Raw genomic sequence first — 19,358 nt, 5'->3', positions numbered from 1 at the left:
CACATGTGAGGTTGTACTGGGTGGTGATTCTCATTTTAAGGATTCTCTGAATTGCAGAGGAAAATGAATAGCCCTGAGTAATAAATGGTTTTTAATGAATAGGTGGAGTCACTTGTTAAAAGTGAGGGGTAGAAATCTCTGGCTTCTTTTTACAGGATAAATGCCCCCTGGCATTGGTCAATCTATCTGTTTCAGTGCAGATGGAACATTCTTATGAAAAAGAAATAAAAACTTCAGCCTTCAGCATCAACTACTCTTTATAAACTCGTGCTGATTCATAAACAAGGATAAGAAGGAACCACTTCTCCCCGCACTGAATTGCTTCCAAGTGTTTTTCATTAAAACCTAAGTGAAAACACTTCCCAGGATGCAATGTTAGGGGATTATTATTAATCGCATGCCTTGAGTAGCCTTGGGGAGTGGAATACGCAAACTGGCTGAATAAAAATGATTTTCTTCTTTCTGAAAAAAAGTAAAATTTTAAAAAATTTAATTTAAAATAAATAAAAATTAAAGGTGGGACATGGAGGGGTAGGGAAGTCAGAGACTGGTGGGTAGGAGGTAGGCGGACCATGGGCTTGCAGGGAGGGTCAGGCTAAGGCCAAGTAGATTTGATAGGGTTTCCCCAAGTGCCAAGTCAATGAAGACCCACACTTCACATGCAGGAAAGGCTGTCAAATGGGACACATGCTACATGCTAAATGTCCCGGGAGCTCATCTATTTTCTTCACCTCTCCCTAAAAATCCATTTACCCAGAATTTGAGATAACGAGGAACAGCCAATCCACCAGACATTTCCTGAATGTGCAAGTTGCCACCGGTAATGAAGTTCATGAAAAACCTCAGCCGGAGAGCATTTCATTAACATCTGTCACAACCGATCAGCTCAGCCTCTGCACACATTCCGTACTGCAGTGTTGTATCAGGAAGGGAAGGAAACCGTCCCTTTCTCCTTCCCCATCTTCTGTGACATACAGGCACTGCCATCATGTGGCCGTAGAGAGCACAGCCTAGCCATTCTGGGCGAATTCTACAAGACTCTAGAAAGACTGAAGTTGAGTAGAATAAGAAACTTAAAGACAATTATCAAGTGAAACAAAAGACATCTCCAGGCAGCTCTCAATTTAAGACCTTTGCTTATTTGGCGGCTGCCTGGAACTCAAGACACATTTTTCATCAGAAGATCCTGTAAGTGGTGATGAGTTCCCCGAGGTGCCCCTAAATACACCCCAACTCCACATCCGCGAAGGAGAAGGGAGAGGGCGCCAGAGACAGTCCACTGTCATTTATCAAACTTTCTTGAGCATCTCCTAAGTGCCTGGCCCTATGCCGGGTGCCAGAAATACAGCGAACCTTAGAACGTGATCTCTGCCCTGTGGGAGGTCACAGGCCAGTGGGAGACACAGACACACAAGTCCAAGCTTCCTCGTGGGTTAATGTTTTTAGGAGTTAAAATAACCCCGGGCACAAGCACAATATAAAAGCTTGTAAAAGAACCCAGTGCACAGCCTTCACTCAACAATACCAAACTCTTATTAAGGTAAGATTTATACACAGTGACATGCAGAGTGTAAATGTACACCTCAGCGGGTTTTTGGCAAATGCATACATCCCCGTGACCTCCCTTAGTCAAGAATATTCACAGCATTTCCAGAAAGTTCCCTGTTCCCTTTCCGTTTAATCCACCAAATAAAGATGGTTCTACAGGGACCCAAAATGATACCATCCAAGAAAACAGCTTTCTGATTCAGGAGACTTGATCACAGGATAAATTTCAAGAGAAACAAGAAAAACTGTACATCTTTGTATAAAGAACATTAACTACTGATCTAATAATCATTGGAGCTATTACCTTAGAAGAGTCTCCATTTTTCAACAAATAACTCCACATGCCTGGTCCTGTGCTTTGCACAGAACAGCAAGGTGAATACATTGGCTCCATGCTCAGGAAGATAGCTCACTTCTAGCAGGGGAAAGGACAAGGAACTTGGAATCTTCTCGAAAGAGCAAATTCTGGGCCGTGGGGCATTCCTGGCGGAGGATGGAATTGGGGTGGGGGATGAGTCACTCGTAAATTTCCTATTTAAACATATTCACTGCACTTTGTAAAACGTCCCTTCTGGATCTCACCTTTGCAACAGTCCTGTGATGAGGTGGGTACCACCATTCCCCTTTAAGAGCTATGAAAACTGAGGCTGGGAGAGGCTGTCCTGAGGTCACACACTGGTAAGTTGCAAAGGGAGGCCTTCAGCCCCCCAGAAGTGCTTATGCAAGTGGGGGCCAGCCGAGTGGCAGGAATCACAGGGGTGCTCCCCCCAGGAGCCCAGACACTAGCCCCTGTGTGAACATTATGCCTGGCTGACAGGTCCAGGGTCACCAGCACCCTGGACAATCCACTCCCTCCTGGGAGGCGAATCTCGGGCCCCAACTGCGCTGTCCCCTCAGGAGCGTGTCTTTCCTGAATCCCCTGTGTGAGGGTCTCTGTCCCCAACGGGCCCCCACAGAAGGGCCGTTCTAATTGCCTCTCCTGTGTTTTAGCATCCTGCTTCCTGCTCCTTCCTGCACCATGAAAATCCTGTTCTGTGACCTCCTGCTGCTCAGCCTCTTCTCCAGCGCGTCCAGCAGCTGTCAGAGGGACTGTCTGGCCTGCAGGGAGAAGCTCCGCCCAGCTCTTGACAGCTTCAACCTTGAGGTAGGTCCAGGGGTGACCCTGTCTTCCCCTCCCTCCCCCAGAGCGGACCCAAGGTGAGAAACTGAAGCTACTACCCCCAGAGGGTCACGTGACCCTCCCAGTATCAGGAAACAGCTGTGGACGAGAGCAAACCCTGTCATCTTTCCGCTGGACCACATTCAAATAAGACCCACTCATGCTGCCGTCTTGTTCCCATTATTTAAATAATACATACACATTGTAGGGAATTTGGCAAATTCAGAGAACCACAAAAAAAGACAAACACACCTTTAATCCCACCAGAGAAAAAAAATCCTAGTTTTTTCACTTGCTCTATGACACCAGGATAAATATCCCATTTTTAAGTTCCTTTGTTGAACCGTTCCCCTCCCGTTGAACCTGTTTTGATATAGTAGACAATTCTACGATGAACACCTATATGCTTCTCTGTAACTTAAATTTCGATTTGAGCACTACCTTTCTTTCCATTAAATATGCTGCTTTCTTAGCTGCTTCCAATAGTCTGAAGAGTTACTCATCTCCTATTAAACCCAGTAGAACTCAACTATTTTTCTTTGTAGTCAGGCAAACTTCTTTCAAAAGATGTGATGTTTGAAACTCCTCACCCTTGAAAAACAACATTGTGTCTACTTTTCCTTAAGGCAAATGTACAAATATAGAAACCAAGTGCTCATGGTGGGCTGACGCACTAAGGTGAGCGGACACAGCCCCCAGCCCACCCAATCACCTGGCCCTTCCCACGCCAGCTCAGTGCTCTTCAAGCCTGTTTTCTGAACAGTGATGACTACAGTGATGACTACCACATCCCGAAGAGCCCCAGAGAACCCATTCAAAGTTCACCCCTCATTCAGCCATCACGGTTTTTCTGAGCATCTACTTAAGTGCTGAGCACTGGGTTATGCAAGGGTCCCGAAGGTGAGCAGATGGATGGGGTTTGCGACTGGTGGGAGAGAAGACCCCACAATGCCTCCATAAGAGCCATTACTGGGCACCCAGGGGGCACAGAGCAGTGGACCCCAAGCTAGTCTAGAGGGGCAGAGGGGGCTGTTGGAGGAACTGAAGTCTCTAAGGAGACCTGAAGATGAGTGGGAGTGAGGAGACAGGGAGCCCCCGGTGCCCAGGGGCCCGCGTGGCAGAGGGAGGCGTGGGGGCCGGTGTGCAGTGCCTGCTGGGGGCAGGGGATCGGCATTTAAGGAACTGAGAAAAGCTGAGTTTGCTAGAACACAGAAGGCTCACGTGCCTTTTCTGTGCAGCCCAAAGAGGCTTCAAAGTTCACCCCAAAAAACGCTTTCCCTTCATCTTAGTAAACAGAGCAGACAACTTGTTGACACATAAACCAGAGAAGTAGTTCATTAAGCGATAATCTCGTAACAACCACGCCGTGAAGGTTCTGAGGTCGCAGCCTGGACAAGACTGAGAGTCGTGCACAGTTTCTGAGTCACCAGCTTTCATTGCAACCCTTTCCCTCCCACTCAGAAAGGCACTGAGACCTGAACACACATCTGTACTCTCATATTCATAGCAGCATCATTCACAGAAGTCAAAAGGTGGAAAAGGCCCAAGTGACCATCACAAGACGACTGAATAAACAAAATGTGGCATGTACAGACAATGGGATATTATTCAGCTTTAAAAAGGAAGGGGATCTGGGGTGTAGAGGGGAGGGTATAGCTCAGTGGTAGAGTGTGTGCTTAGCATGCATGAGATCCAGGTTCAATCCCCAGTGCCTCCATTAAAATAAACAAACCTAATTACCTTCCCCCACCAAAAAAATAATAATAAATTAAATTAAAGCGATGTATTTTTAAAAAGGAAAGAAACTAGACATTAAACAAATAAAATTAAATTTAAAAAAAAAAAAGGAAAGGAATCAAAACACAGGCTCCAGCTGGAGGAACCCTGAAGACATGTGCTGAGTGAAATAAGACAGACACTAAAGGACAAAAACTGTATGATTCCACTTAAGTGAGGTTCCTAGAGTAGTCTGGTTGGTGGGAACAGAAAATCGGGTGGGGTTTGCCAGGCGCTGCAGGGAGGGGAAACGGGAGTTAGTGTTTCATGGGTACAAAGTTTCAGTTTGCAAAAATGAAAAAGCTCTGGAGCTGGATGCCTGTGGTGGTTGCACAACCAGGTGAATGTACTTAATACCAGTGAACTGTACACTTAAACACAGTTCAGATGGTAAATTTGATGGTACGTGTATTTCACAATAGAAAATAGCGTTAAGAACTCAACTGCAAGGCTAACCCTGAGTCTGCTCCTTTGTTAACAAAGAAGCATTCACAGATGTAGGTAATTTGTTTGTAACACATCACACCTGACCGTGAGGCACCACGACTCCCCCCTCCCCCACCCCCGGGACACCACGACCTTGGGGGCCCTGTTCTGAGACTACACCACCACCACGTGCAGATTCTCTCCAGCCTCCTGACTGCCATCTCGGGATCTGTCCTCACTCCCTTCTTCCTCCTCCTCCTTTGTACCATTTACTTCCATGCTGGGCAATTTCCTTCCTTCTTCCCCTCTCCCTCTTGCTCTTTCCTTCCCTCCATTCTCATGTTTTTTGAAAAAGCAAAGACGCATGTGACTTTGACCCCCTTGCTGCTTTCGGAGTCACCAGCAGCTCATAACCACAGAACCCCCGACCAATTTGCAATCCTCTCCTTGTCCTCCTTTGGTGAGCCCAGCTCTCTTCCCCACTCCAACTCTTCTTTTTCTGTTTCCTAATGGGATCCCGTTCCTCTTCCTCCTCCCTAAACACAGGTGATCCCCAAGATGCTCTGCTTCTTACCTCCAAGTCCTCTGTCCTTCTGGGACATCACCGCAACCCAGGCTGTCCGCTCTCCCCAGGTGGCAGGTGACTCCAAGGGTACCCTTCTCACCTCCTCTCTGCTGGGCTCCAGTCACTCTCCACAGTTCCTGGGAAATCCAGCTTTCCCTTCCTGGCCTTCCCATGGCTCCAGGAATTTGTCTGGTCATCTTAGGCATGCCTCCCTCCTCCCCGAGCTGATAAATCCTACTCAATCTTTGAAACCCAGATTAAGTTTCACCTTTTAGGGGAGAACGCTTCGCTAATTCTCCACCTGCCCCCAACTGAGCCAGCCCCTGGCTCCTTTGTTCTCTGACAGTTACTTGCACCTGCTGGTCTATCTCTCCCCACAAGGTCTGCGCTATCTTTTCTGATCAGTTTGGGTAACCCCAGCACGTGGCACGGTGTGGAGCAGAGCAGTACTTAGAAAACCTGTCCCATGGTAACTGTAAAATTGCAAGATGTTCAGTGTCCTCAGAGGTACATCCACTCTAGACAATGTGGAGCTTTCACATTGGTGTCTATCAAAGCCAGAAAAGAATTTGGAGCATGTTCCTATTTCTCTGTAGCATCTTAAATCTCTGGGGTCCCAACAACACTATTAGAAAATAGCTGGTGCTAGCCTCCCAGGGAGGGGTGACCCCTGCAGCGCCTGCCGGCCTCCCAAGGACCTGGCTGCCTGGTTGTTTGATTTCTAGCTTGTATTCACTTTGAACCTATTTTTTAAAGTTTTATGAAATGCCTAGAATTTAGGCAATTATATCTTATTTATTTCCAAATCACGCAAACCTTGAGTATGTCCGCACTGTGAATGATGGGGGAGACTCAGATATTTCAGCAAGGGTCACCTTGTTACCAGAGGCAAGTTCGTGGCCCAAAAAATCCCTGAACTCTTTGAAGGGTTTCAGCAAAGCATATTTAAAAGCCAGGTGAGGGAGCGGGGTCGCAGGGTACGTGTTCAGCTCGTGCACAATTCTCTGATCGGTTGATACTGAGGTAACAGGGTGGTCAACACTATCAACCCTTAGGCACCAGAAGGTCAGGGCCACATGCTCTCGATCATCAGGGAGTTCATTTCTTCCCATTGGTGGTGATTTTAAGCATCTGAAAAACTCTGGAAATATACATGAGATACTATTATCTGGTACTTCAGAGAAGAGCTACAGCAGAGGATATGGGGGAGGGGTCTGACCCTGGAAGGCCCCCCAGGGTCCTGATCAGTTATAACCTCCCCAACCCCTCCACCAAGTTATGTAGTCCTGAGCAACTCCCAGGACCCTCCGGACTGTTGGCCTCATCCAGAATTTCTTTATTTCTCTCTCCAGGTTGATGGTCCAAGGATGGCTGGCTTTTTTTTTAGGCTTTTTTTTTAATTTTGGTGGATGAATGACTCATACACCCCAAACCACTGCAGTGCAGTGACCGGGGCTTTCGGCTAATTGTGAGTGATACCTACCCCATCAGCTTAAGTAGAAAAAACTAGATCCACTGAGTTGTTTTTAGAGACAAAGAAGGGGGTAACTACCAAGGAAGTCCTGGGGAAATTTATCCAAAACTCTATTATAAACAGCGGAAGAAACCAACTGCCTTCTGGTAGCCTTTCTGTCTTCTTTACATGACAGCTCTTAGTTGTTGACTTGCAGTGGGAGTTTCTTACATGTTTTTCTTTCGAAATACTCATCTGCTGGCCTGCCAGTGTTGGCCCTCAGACATTCTGGCAGAATCTTCTAAAGCAAATAGATCCCAAATGTCTCTTGGTCAGAAATGATTCGATTCCTTAATGGCAGAAACTGACAATCTCAATGAGCTGCTTCTTTTCCTTCCAATCGGCTCATGGGCTTGTTTCCCTAATTTTTTTTTTTTTTTTACTTTTTTTTTTAATGGAGATACTGGGAATTTAACCCAGGACCTTCTGCATGCTAAGCACATGCTGTTCCACTTAGCTGTACCTTCACCCCCCATGTTTCCCTAACCTTTGGTCCCAGACAACCAGATAGCCCTTTGTTCAGTTTCCCCACAAGTCCAGCTTTACAGATCAATTTGGCACCAACCTAGGACTTTTCAGACTTTCCTCCACACTCTGGCTTAATATAGCAGTGCCATCAGTGTGGGCTGAGAAAATGTGTCCAGCTCGCTTAACGGGCCATTAACCCCTCTCTGGAAAGAGGCTGGTGGGTCCCTCAGACCCGAGGCGTAGGCATTAAGCTCCTATGCCCATCTGGTGCTACAAATGCTGTTGTCAATTTGGATTCATTTTAGCCCAAAACCTTCTCCTAAAGCAAGCGTTGAGATGATTTTTGTGAGTACCTAATGCATTGAACAGGATGCTGAGTCTCCGTACGGGCTATGCATCTGGTTCGGTCACAGAAATTCATTTTCTCTGATTGACACACAGCCTAATTACCATCTGGGCTCAGAAACCCAGCGGCTCACAGAAGACCTGATAGCCTCTAGGTTTAAGAACTTCTACCCGTTCCTGTAAAGGAAGGAGCCAGCCCACACGATGTCCCTGGGGCTCCTATTCTGTGAGGATTGGACCAAGTGTGCTCAAACGTCCATTTCAGCTCTAAAACTCTCCATTCTGCTGGCTTTCCCAGTGCTGCCCGTGCCTTCCTCCTTTCCCCTTGACGCTGCAGAGCAGGGCTTCTCAGACACACCACTATAGACATTCTAGGCTGGATCATTATTTGTCAGTGGAGGGGCGCACTGTCCTATGCATTGTAGGAAGTCTGCCAGCATTCCTGACCTCTGCTCGTTAGACAGCAGCAGCATCCCCTGCTCCCACCTGCTGTGTGATAACCAAAAATGTCCCCAGACAGCCAAATGTCCCCAGGCCTTTGGTGGTGGGGGGGGGTGGCAAAATTGCCCCTAGGTGAGACCTACTGCTACAGAGCAATAACCCCAAAGGACTGTGACCTAGAAGAATGAACTACAAATCGGTTCTACTCGGTTTTCCTCAAAGTGTTTCAGGAGCAGGCTAAGTACAGACCCAAGTGACTCTTTCTTGGAAGGAGTCTCCAAACACTACGCTCCATGCTGGCTTCTTTCTCGTCAGAGCAAGTTACAAAGCAGGATTTCTCAAAGTGTAGTCCAGCCTAAGGTGCTTGAAAATGCAAACTCCTGGGCCTCGGCTTACGGCTTACAGAATCAGAATCTCCAGGGGGTAGACTATGAATTTTCATTCCAACAAACTTCCAGTTCTTAAAGAACGCTCAAGTGTGCAGCTCTGTTGTTCTAAAGGTCGCCCTCCCCATCTATGGAACGTGCCTGTCATTCACTCTTACCCAGTGAGTTTGTGGGAGTGAAAAAGTGGTTTCTGTATGTATTTCACTGAGCTGGCACTAACGACGTCTCGGTTCTGTGAGCATCTCTGAGAAAACTCTAAATGGAAAAGATATTCTCAGAAAAGGCTTGTGTATCAGGAGGGGCCAACACCGCCACCTCCGGCCGGCAGGTGGGCTGGGCAAAGGTGCTCCTTGGAAACCTTCCCAGTGAAAGAGAACAGCTCTCCCACTGTCTCTGTCTTCTCTCTGGTCCAGCAGAAAATGAGCAATTTCCCCATCAGAGCCTTACCTTTTGGTCTCATAGAATCCTTATTTTCACACTATTCGTATTGAAAGCACAGAGAGGCGGTTGAGTAGGAGGTGTTCTGGGCTGGGACTTGAAACATCTGAGTTCTTGTCCAGGTTACACTGTTATCTCATGATGTCGTGTTGGACACAATACTGAACCTCATCGCAACATGCAAACACTGACTACGTGTGTGGTTTCTGAGCCTGGGCAAATATCAGAGTTGTCTTAGCTTTGTAAAAATAAGTTTTAAACCCTGGTTCTAGTCTTCAGAGATTTAACTGGGTTGTGAAATTCTGTGTTTTCAAGAGTTTTGCAGATGATTTGGATTCACACCCAGGTGCAGGATCCACTGGACAGGTGTTGCCGAGGCCCCTCCTGGCGCTAGGATTCTCTGCAGTGCTTTGCTCATGTACAAGAGAGCTGGGGCATCTCCCAGTATGGCCACTGGGTGACCTCAACTGCAAATTCCCTCCTTTCTCTCCTTGATTCTCTCCATTTCACATTCTCACTATGGAATCCACTTTGTATTCCAGCTATGAGATGCCTGGAATGCATGCACATCCTCCCTAGAGCACAGCTTACAGCCAAGTGAAGAGGTCCCCAGCCTGGAGTCCACAGATGCCCATCCATGGAGAGACTTTAGAATATTGATGAACCCTCTAAATTTGTACTCAAATGTGACATGATGAGCATTTATATGGTGAAAGGGTGGGTTCATAGCTTTAATTAGCTTCTCAGAGGAGTCCACAAGCCAGAAAGGGTTAAGAACCCTGGTCTAACGGGACAGACAAGTAATCAAGTAAACCAAGAGCGGCAACAGGGTGACAAGTACAACATCAGAAGCGTGTGCTGAGTGCCGGGGGAGTTCAAGCCTGGTTGCAATTCCTGTTCTTCCAGTGACTCTTCCTCATCTTTTAAATTTTTTTTAACTAATTTATTTACTTATTGGTGGGGGGCAGGTGATTAGGTTCATTTATTTTCAGAGGAGATACTGGGGAATGAACCCAGGACCTTGCACATGCTAGGCATGCGCTTTACCACTTGAGCTACATCCTCCTCTGCTCTTTTTTGTATTTAAAAAAAAAAAAAATTTTTTTTTTCCTCTGTCACCCTTAGCTAAATATAAAGTGGCCTCTTGATTAATTCAGCTCAGGGCAACAAATCTCTACTGAAACCCTCCTACTCACTGGATGGAGACGATTCCTCATTGAGTACAGTGTGACCCCTGGCTTGTCCTATTCTGCTGTGTGAGGTGTTACAATTACACTAAGCAGTCACACTTCCACAAGGACGATACAAAGTTCCGCGGGAGCACAGAGGCAGGAAAGAGCAGGTCTGGCCAGGAGACCAGAAGAAGGTGTCATGGAAGGGTGGCTCTGGAGCTTGGCTGGCCCCAGAGGATGGATGCAAGGAGGTCATTCCATCAGAGGGAACAGAGTGAGAAAAGGCATGTGGTGAAGGCGGGGGAGCTTGGGGGTGTTGGAGGTACAAGGAGCAGCCCCACACGCCTGAAGGGATCGGGGCATCGTGCAGAGGATTCAGAAAGAAATCTGAAAGATGGGCTAGGACCAGACGGTGGAGGAATTTGAATGCTCTGCTCAGGAGTTTGGAGTTTTTCTCTAGACAAAGACAAAATATTGGACAGTTGTGAATAAGTAGCGATATGATTAGATCTATTCTTCAGGAAGATTGTTCCGCCAGGGACATAAAATGGCTTAAGACAGCAAAGATTAAAGATGGAGAGGTCCTTTAGGAAGCCACTGCACCCCAAGAGGGACTTAGGCAGAGGTGATGGAGCAGAGGGAGCAGACTTCCAGACCGACTGGATGGAGGAAAGGGGTCGTGAGAAGGGAGACATTGGAGAGAAGCCCAGGGTTCTACACTTGAGTCAACTGGGGAATAAGGTGCCATTCAGAGAGAGGCGCAGGGAGACGGAACAGGAGGACAGACTTGGGGCAGGGAAAGTATATCAGATAAGAAATAAATTCACCTGCTAGTAACAAACACCTTCGTAAAGTGACATCTTTAATGAGATGGAAGAAGTCAGGAGGTGGCCAGTCCAGGGCTGGCCTGGCAGCTCCTTCTCCTCACAGACTCCTTATCTTTCTCCTTTACCTGTCTCCGGCTGCCTATGGCTTCCATCCTCTGAGTCACCCCATGGTTTCAAGGTGGCCCATTGAGCGCCAGCCAAAATGTCCACATTCTAAGCTGGAGGCTGGAGGAAGGGGAGGAAGAAGCAGAAAAAAGATGTTCTTCCCAGATAAGTCTGCCCGTTACTTTCCAGAAGACCCACCTGGTCATATCCATTTATACATCGTTGGCCACCTCTGTCTACAAAGGAGGTTGGGAAACATACCTGTGGCCTTCAGGAAGAAAACACGTGTTCTGTTGGCACGGAAGAAGGGAAATGGGGACAGAATGAGCAATTGGCAGCCTCTGATACAGAAGGGAAAGTGAGCTTTACTCTTAGCAAATTGCGTTTAATGTGCTGGTCAGACGTTTTGATGGAGAGAGGGGACAGAGATCAGAGAAGCGTCTGGAGCTCAGGACATAACAGGGGCCGGACACAGAGACCCAGGAGTCCCTAAAAGAAGTAATGGGCAAAATCACAGAAATGAACAAAGTCCCCAGGGGGCAGATTGTAAAGAGAGATGACAAATTTAAAGACAGAATCTTAGGAACACAGGAGGAAGGAGCTCAAACGACCTGAGCGGTGACTGCGGTATCAGAGAATTTTCCGGAGGGTGTGGTCCACGTTACCAAACACTGCAGGTCAAGGAGGAGGAGGCTATGGAGGTGGTGACAGGGAAGTCACCAGAGGTCCTCAAGAAGGCAGAGATAGTGGAGGGGTTGGGGGAGGGGAAGCAGATTTCAAGGAACTGAGGGGAAAGTGGAAGACGCTGAGAAAGGCACTAGCACAGTCAGCATCGTGGAGAAGCCTGGCAGTGACAAGAGGGGGTCAGGGTCGGGAGGTAAAGGCTTGCAGGAGAAGTAGGAATGAAGGAAGTATGTTTAGGGTCTGCTGGAACAGGCTGTGAGGTCTGTGATTTAAGCGGCATACGCGTCTCACTCCTTGGTTAGGGATCTGGTTGGAAACCTTGCCGGTTAAGGCATCTGTGCCGCTCTGAACACCCGGGTGAAGGTTTCTGCCCCCAAAAGAGGGCCGATGGGGCAGTCTTCTCACACCTGCACCTGCCCAGGCAGAGCAGTAACTCTTGATGCCCAGAAAGCCCAGCTGAAACTCCAAGCTTTGACGAAGGGCTCTGCAGCTTCCTGTTGACCGTGACGTCAAGGGCAGGTTGAAGTGGGGTTTTCACCTGGCGAAGGCCAGAAACAGAGGAGCATTTGGGCTGAAGCTGAAACAGCTAATGGAAAAAAGTTGGAGGCAGAGGCTTCCAGGAGAACCAATCAGAGACGGAAACGTGGGAGGGAGGGGCCAAGGCCAGGACCAGCCTGGAGGGTGGGGAAACATCACAGTCAGGTGGTCTAGATGAGAAGTGGGAGATGCCTGGAGACACAGAGCAGCAGCAGGGGTTCCTGGGAAGCTGGTGGGTCTGCTGGATTGCATCTGATGTTCCCAGATTGCCTAACCTGCCTACATCCCCAAGAAACTTAACCCCAGTTTTCTATAACTGATACACAGATAGTGATGACTAGCGTATGCAGGGTGAAAAATGACCACCACCAAGGTTGATCTTTACCTGATGACCTTAAAGTAACCATGCAGATTTAACTACATGACTATGTGCTTTGACACCCCCAATTTCTTAAACCAATCTGACCTTTCCTAAGCCTAGTAAGCGAACAAGATAAAATTCTTCTTTACAGGTGACCCTGATGAGCTGTGTTTGGCTCCCAAAACCTAACTATGGCTATGACTGGGTGCAGATTTGATGCACTCATTCTGTCAATTTGCTGTGTCACCTGAGGTGGATTAACCTCACCTCTCTGAGCCCCAGCTTGCTTTGTTAGTGAAATGAGAGAGCTGGGCCAGAGAGTTTTTTGTTTCTTTCCAACTCTGAAATTCTGTGAACCTACATGTAAACTGTAAAAGTGACTGCCTGTAAAACGGCTGCACGGCACTTGAGGAAGATGATTCAGAAGCATTTGCATTGGAACCGAAATAGACAACAGAGGGTCTTCATCTCATTGCCTTGGACTAACAGATGGCCCTGGTCCTTCTCCTTCCTCCCACCTCTGTCTCTGCAGCTGTGCATCCTTGAATGTGAAGAAAAGGACTTCGCCAGCCCTCTCTGGACTCCGTGCACCAAGGTCATGGCCGGGGGCTCCTGGCAGCTCAGCCCGGCTGACCCAGACCACGTGGCCGCTGCTCTTTACCAGCCAAAAGCCTCTGAGATGCAGCATCTGAAGCGAATGCCCCGCGTCCGGAGCCTGTTCCAAGAGCAGAAAGGGACAGAGCCCAGCATGGGTGAGGCTGGAGAGACGGAGCAGAAGCAGCTGCAGAAGAGGTTCGGGGGCTTCACCGGGGCCCGGAAGTCGGCCCGGAAGCTGGCCAACCAGAAGCGGTTCAGTGAGTTTATGAGGCAGTACCTGGTCCTGAGCTTGCAGTCCAGCCAGCGCCGGCGCACCCTGCACCAGAATGGTAATGCGTAGCCGGAAGGGGAGCCCCTCCCAGCTGCACCGTCCACTTCAACCCATGAGTGAGTTGGGCCCAAATGAGCTGGGGGCAAAAAGACACCTCCTCCACCCCCATCTAAGGCTTCCTCTCGGGCCTGCCTGGGGAAGCTCATGAGCCCCCAGACTCATACACACACCCAGACCACCTCCAGGTGTTCAGCTCCCAGGAGGCCTGGGAGGTAAATCCACCTCCCTGCCTCCTGCCCACCCTTCCTCTGGGAGCCAAGATTTTCTGGGGTTGCTCCTGACCACTGCCATTAAGAGATTGGTTACCATGGGGATAATAGTAGTGTGTTAAGATAACTAATTCCTCTATAGCTCTCCAGGAGCTTAGTTACTATGGGGACAGTTAAGTGGACCGAGCCTCCTATCTGGTTGCCATAGAAACCATTCAGCTCACCTTTCCTCTGAGACTTTATCCCTGAGAACCAAGAGCTGGACCTACCCTTAACCGTCCCCGGAGGCTGATTTCTGCAGCTGTGATGTTGCTCTCTCACCTTCAAAGATGGCTTAGCTCTCTCTCCTCCTCCCCCCTCTACATCTCAAGGTGACTGGACTCCATGGAAACCGGTAAACGTTTCCACTCTCCACCACCCTGTCAAGGAGTTCTGGGTAGGACCAGTTCCCATCAGGACACTTTCTGTTCTTCTTTCTTCCACATATCACTTGTCTGTCTGACCACTCTGCCAGAGATGGGCTGCTTTTTGCAGCTGATGGTACCTGAGCGCGACACTGAGGATCTGGCCCAAACGACCTGCGTAGCTTTTAGAAGAGGGGCTGAGGGAGCATCACTTTTTCTCACTTTTTGCTCCTTCCCAGGTGCCATTTTTACTGTGTGTGTGTTTGCTTGTTTGCCCTCATCCCTTTCTCCCTCCTCGTCTGTTCTTACCCCTGCAGGTACTTTTATACACGTGCCCATAATACAGATCGGATAATAAACATCAGCGATCCTAATTTATTGCCCAGTCATTACAGACTCAGCTTTCCTCAGCCCATCAACCTGCATATAACGTTGTGTGGCGTAGGTAACTAGCAGAGTGGAATCTTCTGAAAATCTAAGAAAACCCCAAACATCTGGGCATATCACATGTGGGGAATATAACAATCGGCAGGGTCTCGGACCTCTTTTTAAAGCCTAGAAACTTTCCCTAATGGAGAGAACCCATCAGTTGGTCAAAAACATTCCCAAAACATTATTACCCAAGTGGGGGCTTTTCCCTGACTCAGAGGCATAAAAGGAAAAAGTCTGCGTGCGCTGCTTTATTCTGCTTCCTGTACGTCAAAGGTAGCCAGATCGGGAATAATCTCCCCTCAAAGTATGTTAATACACATGTTCATCATTGGCACCCATACTCCAGCAGGGAGGCAGCCCATGTCGCTCTTTGCAGGTAGGCTGCCTCGTTTGCAAAAGGTCCACTGCCAAATACGGGTATAGGTATTAAATTGTGAGGTGAAGGTTGCATGTTTATTCTAATAGAATGACTAATCTCAGATGGCCCTGAATTCACCTGCACTGTTCTTGAAGTCAGACTCTTGGATCCTTAACAAGCATCCTATTTCTTCCTAAGCAATATCTGCAGGACCTAATGGTGGATCTTTCAGAACTAGCATGGATTGAATTCTTTCAAATCTGCAAGGCATTCTTCTTTAAAGTGACTCTTGGTGGGGAGGGTATAACTGAAGTGGTAGAGTGCATGCTTAGCATGCACAAGGTTCTGGGTTCAATCCCCAGTACCTCCTCCAAAAATAGATAAATGAATAAGCCAAGTTACCTCTCCTCCCACCTAAAAATAAAATAAATAATGAAGTGAATCTTAAGGGATGCTAACTCTGAACTGCCACCATTTTCTTTACCTAAAAACAGTTTGAAATCAGTCACGTTAGCAAGAATCAATTTATTAAAAAAAAAAACAAAACTATTTGAGCCCCTATTCAGCCAATTGGTTTTTCTAGTTTTCTATTAAGCTTCCCACTGAGCAGTACTGAACGTGACTGGTAACCGGCTTCTGTCTGCAGCTTTGTTCAGGATGTAAAGTTCTTGATGGAAACGCCGAAGACGTTAACCAACTCATCTGGGTATTACTGATCACTCGCCAACTGCAACCATCTCACTCATGCTTTTCCCCCACACATTCATGGTTGCTGAGTTCCAATGCGGATACGTATCTATGAGCCCTTTAAGCTGTCTTTTTTTGTCTCTCCGCACCCCAACCAGCCCCATACATGCTTGGGGTCTCTCCACAGTGGAGGCCACCTGTTGCCAGGGCTATTCTGGACTTCCGAACTCCTCTGTACTTAGAAGGCTGGAGGAACTGGCGCCCCCTAAAACATGGGATAAAAACCCTACTCAGAAAATGTAATGATGTCTGAGAAGGGAGGGACCTCGAGGTGTAGGACCAGTCCCAGATAGACTCGTGAAAAGTGGCCAACTGGTCTCCGTATCCACCATCCCTTCCCCTGTTGCTCATTCCTCCTCTCTTCTGCTACCCCAGACCTTGAACTTCAAGACAGTGGAAAGTGAGTTGATTTATTCCTGGTGAGGAATGAGTGAACTTAGCACTTGGAATATGAGAGAGCCAAGAACGAGGGCTTTATTGAACCTGAAGGAATGAATTACTACACATGGATTCCAAATACGAGGGATGATAGAACTGTTTCCAGGCAGGGGGCCTATCCTATGCCTTTCAAGTCCCAGCCCACATACCTCTGCTTTATTCTGCTGGTCCTGCCAGTGGACTCAGGGCCAAGGAAAGCAGGTGTGTAGAGGGAATCAGGGACCCCTTTTTGCTGCTTTAGGCACTGTTTATTCAATGTAGAGTTTTTCTTTGCCTCCTTTCTATTGCTCAGTCACTAGGGCAAATAGGATGGATGGAAGGGTCAGAAAAACTATCGGGTTTGCTATTTTAATCGTTTCTGTCTCCCCAGGTGTCCAGGCAATCCCCAAATCAGCATGTCTCCAGCCCCAGACCTGCCGGACTCGGCTGGGAATCAAGATTCCTTCTTCCCCAAGGCACTGAGGCCTCCAGGACCCCACCCCCAGGGCCCAGCACCGCCCTGTCTGGTTGTCTGTCCCTCCCCCTTCTCCCCCCACGGCATGTTTCATGACAACCCTGTTGCTACATCAGAGTGTATTTTTGTAATTCCTCCAGCTAACATCTAAACAGCCCATCTTCCCTTCTCACCCGCCTCTTCCCTCTTCTAGGGCGGGTTAAAGGAACAGGAAATCAAGCCTGGGGTTTTGACTTGTCACTGCCATAATTTGTTTGTAAAAGAGCTGTTCTTTTTGACTGATTGTTTTAAACAGAGATTTCTCCATTAAACTTCTACTTAGAAAATGGTTAATACATTGGATGGCTGTTTTTAAATGACGTAACTGAGAAACAGACCCCAGACACACACACCGTCAAAGCTGCCTCTCTTGGTAGGCAGAGACCAAAAATAAGCGGCATCTCTGTTTTCTGTGAAGTGTGCCGGGCGAGATCATCTCGTGGGCATAAACACCCGACTGGCTGTGTCCCCAGATCCAAGCCCACAGCTGTGTGAATGGATGGGCGGGATATAGGGGGAGCCTCATCCTCAGTTTCTGCCTCACTAGGAATTTGCATTTTTAACAAGTTCCAGGAGACGCAGAGCCTGACAGTTTGGGAACCCTGGATTGGGTTTCAATGGACACGAAACATATTAAGATGTGTAATGATCAGTTCAGCCAGGAAACCCCTGGTCCACCCAAATGCAGTAACCAAGGAGAGTCAAGCACCTACAGAACTCGACAGGGCCATGGGAAATCGGTAAGGGAGAGTCAGGCACTCTGCTGGGGCCCTGGGGGGCCCTGGGAAGGAGGTGGTGACTGGAACCCAGTGAGAACTACAGCTCCCTCTGGCGGTCAGTAGGGAGACAGCCATTCATACATTGTGCAGGGCAGTAAGGGCCGCGAGATTCCAATACCCTTGCTCCTCTCTCCGGCCCTTCAAACTCCAGCCCAGTGTCTCCTGTTGGTCAAATGCAACCGGAAGCCAGAAAGTTAGCGGGTCCCCCAATGCAGCCATAAAGGGAAGCCTGGGAGGGCCCAGGGCTGCAAATGGCCAATGACCGACCCAAGGGCAGTTAACTGGTTTGTGGGGAGGGGCGAGGGGTTGGGAAGGGGAGATGCACTGACTGCAGTGGAGCAGTGATTCTGTTCCGGGGCTTTCTTAGACAGGGCAGAGCAAGGAAAAAGGGAAGGCGGAGAAAGAAACCCTCTGTTCCACCCCAAGGTGAGGGAGAAGGAACACCTCCCACACCAGCCATCCAGGCTGCTGAAGCCTGCCCCACTCCCGCCTTGGACTAGTCCCTGGGTCTTCTCAGGATGGCCCTTGGACCTGCTCCCAGACACGCCTCATGGTCCCAGTTTAAACTGCATAAAGCAGTCCTGGTGCTACCAGGGTAAGACATCACTTTCTGCTGCCAGCTCCCCTCCCACCGAGGCCAGTTTTTAACCCGCCATCTGGGCCATCACAGGACACGGAATCCATGAACTCATGGAGCAGCCTGTGCTGTTCCCTGGGGACAGAACTCATTGCATAGGCAGAGTGTGACTTATTTTCTCCTCGGTCACTTGCCCGCTCCCCAGCAAACTCAGGCACTTGGCCAAGAATATTCCACCCACCTTCTCCCCCTCCCCCGCCTGCTGCTGTCAGTACAAGCAGTATAGAAAATGGTTACTGCCTGGATTACAATCCCAGTGCCACTACGTCCCAGATTATGACTTTGGGCAAGTTTTAAAATTTCTGTGCCTCACTCTCCTCATCTGTAAAATGGGAATGACAACAGTAAGTCCTTCCTGGGGTTATTCGGATAATCCACATAAGCACTTGGCCCCGTCCCCGGTAATGTTGCGTCTTGTTCTTATAAGCAAGTGAGTCTGTGTGCTTCGCCCCCAGGGCCATCACGTGGTTAACACCAAGGACAATGATAATCTTATCCTTTGTACTGGGGAGGGCAGACAGCTGGGCACACATTAAATCAGACAATGTACCATTTTATTCTTTATAAAATATATTTCATATTGTTGCTGTAAAAACATTACATTTCACATTTTTTAAAAAAATTTTTAACAGTAAAAATAATACTTGGAAGACAGCTGGGGGGAAAGGAGCCAAGAAGACAAGTTCACAGATGGGATTTACCTCCCTCTTCTTTTTTTAAAAATCTTTTTTTTTCTTTCTTTCTTTTTTTTTTTTTTTTTTTTTTTTTTTTACCCCTGGTAAAGTCAGAACCTGGGAGGACCAGAAAGTAACAGGACAGATTTTTTTCAAACAAAACAGAGTTTCCACAACAAAATGAACAGTGTCCTCCAGGGAGTCAGGCCGTGGGCTGACTCAAACTGCTCTCTGAAATGACGAAACTATTTTCACAGCCGGCTTCAAAGTCCCATGATTAGACCCAAGTCATCTTACGTGCTCGTGGGTCCTTGTGCTTTGCATCTGTGACCTCACTTGAGCACAGGTACTATTTGCTGGACTCTCTCTGCACCGAATGAACAGGAGCAGATGCACATTCAGTATCATTAAGGCTGCTCAAAGCAGGCACCACGGACTCCAAAACTAATTCCGAGAGAGGTTCTGAATGAGGGTAACGCCCCTGGAATAGAGTTTCCCAAGACAACTG

At 48.1% G+C, this 19,358-nt stretch overlaps 1 protein-coding gene and 1 long non-coding RNA gene across 3 annotated transcripts in view; one reads left to right on the top strand and one right to left on the bottom strand.

Moving 5' to 3' along the window:
• Positions 1-8,216, bottom strand: part of LOC123612090 (uncharacterized) — a 115,023-nt gene extending 106,807 nt beyond the window's left edge. Inside the window, exon 1 of the long non-coding RNA XR_012503415.1 lies at positions 5,484-8,216. This is a non-coding gene — a long non-coding RNA (uncharacterized LOC123612090). The remainder of the gene's footprint in view (positions 1-5,483) is intronic.
• Positions 1-18,948, top strand: part of PNOC (prepronociceptin) — a 32,008-nt gene extending 13,060 nt beyond the window's left edge. Inside the window, exons 2-4 of one of the 2 annotated variants that reach the window (XM_074355598.1) lie at positions 2,539-2,692; positions 13,284-13,677; positions 16,638-18,948. In XM_074355598.1, the coding sequence (XP_074211699.1) occupies positions 2,567-2,692; positions 13,284-13,677; positions 16,638-16,729 (612 nt within the window). In that variant the 5' untranslated portion in view covers positions 2,539-2,566 and the 3' untranslated portion in view covers positions 16,730-18,948. Of the gene's footprint in view, positions 1-1,851; positions 2,693-13,283; positions 13,736-16,637 lie in introns of those variants that run through there. The other variant, XM_074355599.1, reaches the window with a different exon arrangement.
• The last annotated feature ends 410 nt before the right edge of the window (positions 18,949-19,358 follow it).

The sequence above is a fragment of the Camelus bactrianus genome, chromosome 31 (assembly GCF_048773025.1).
Source record: "Camelus bactrianus isolate YW-2024 breed Bactrian camel chromosome 31, ASM4877302v1, whole genome shotgun sequence".
Lineage (NCBI taxonomy): Eukaryota > Metazoa > Chordata > Mammalia > Artiodactyla > Camelidae > Camelus > Camelus bactrianus.
This window is presented reverse-complemented; position numbering and strand designations above follow the sequence as displayed.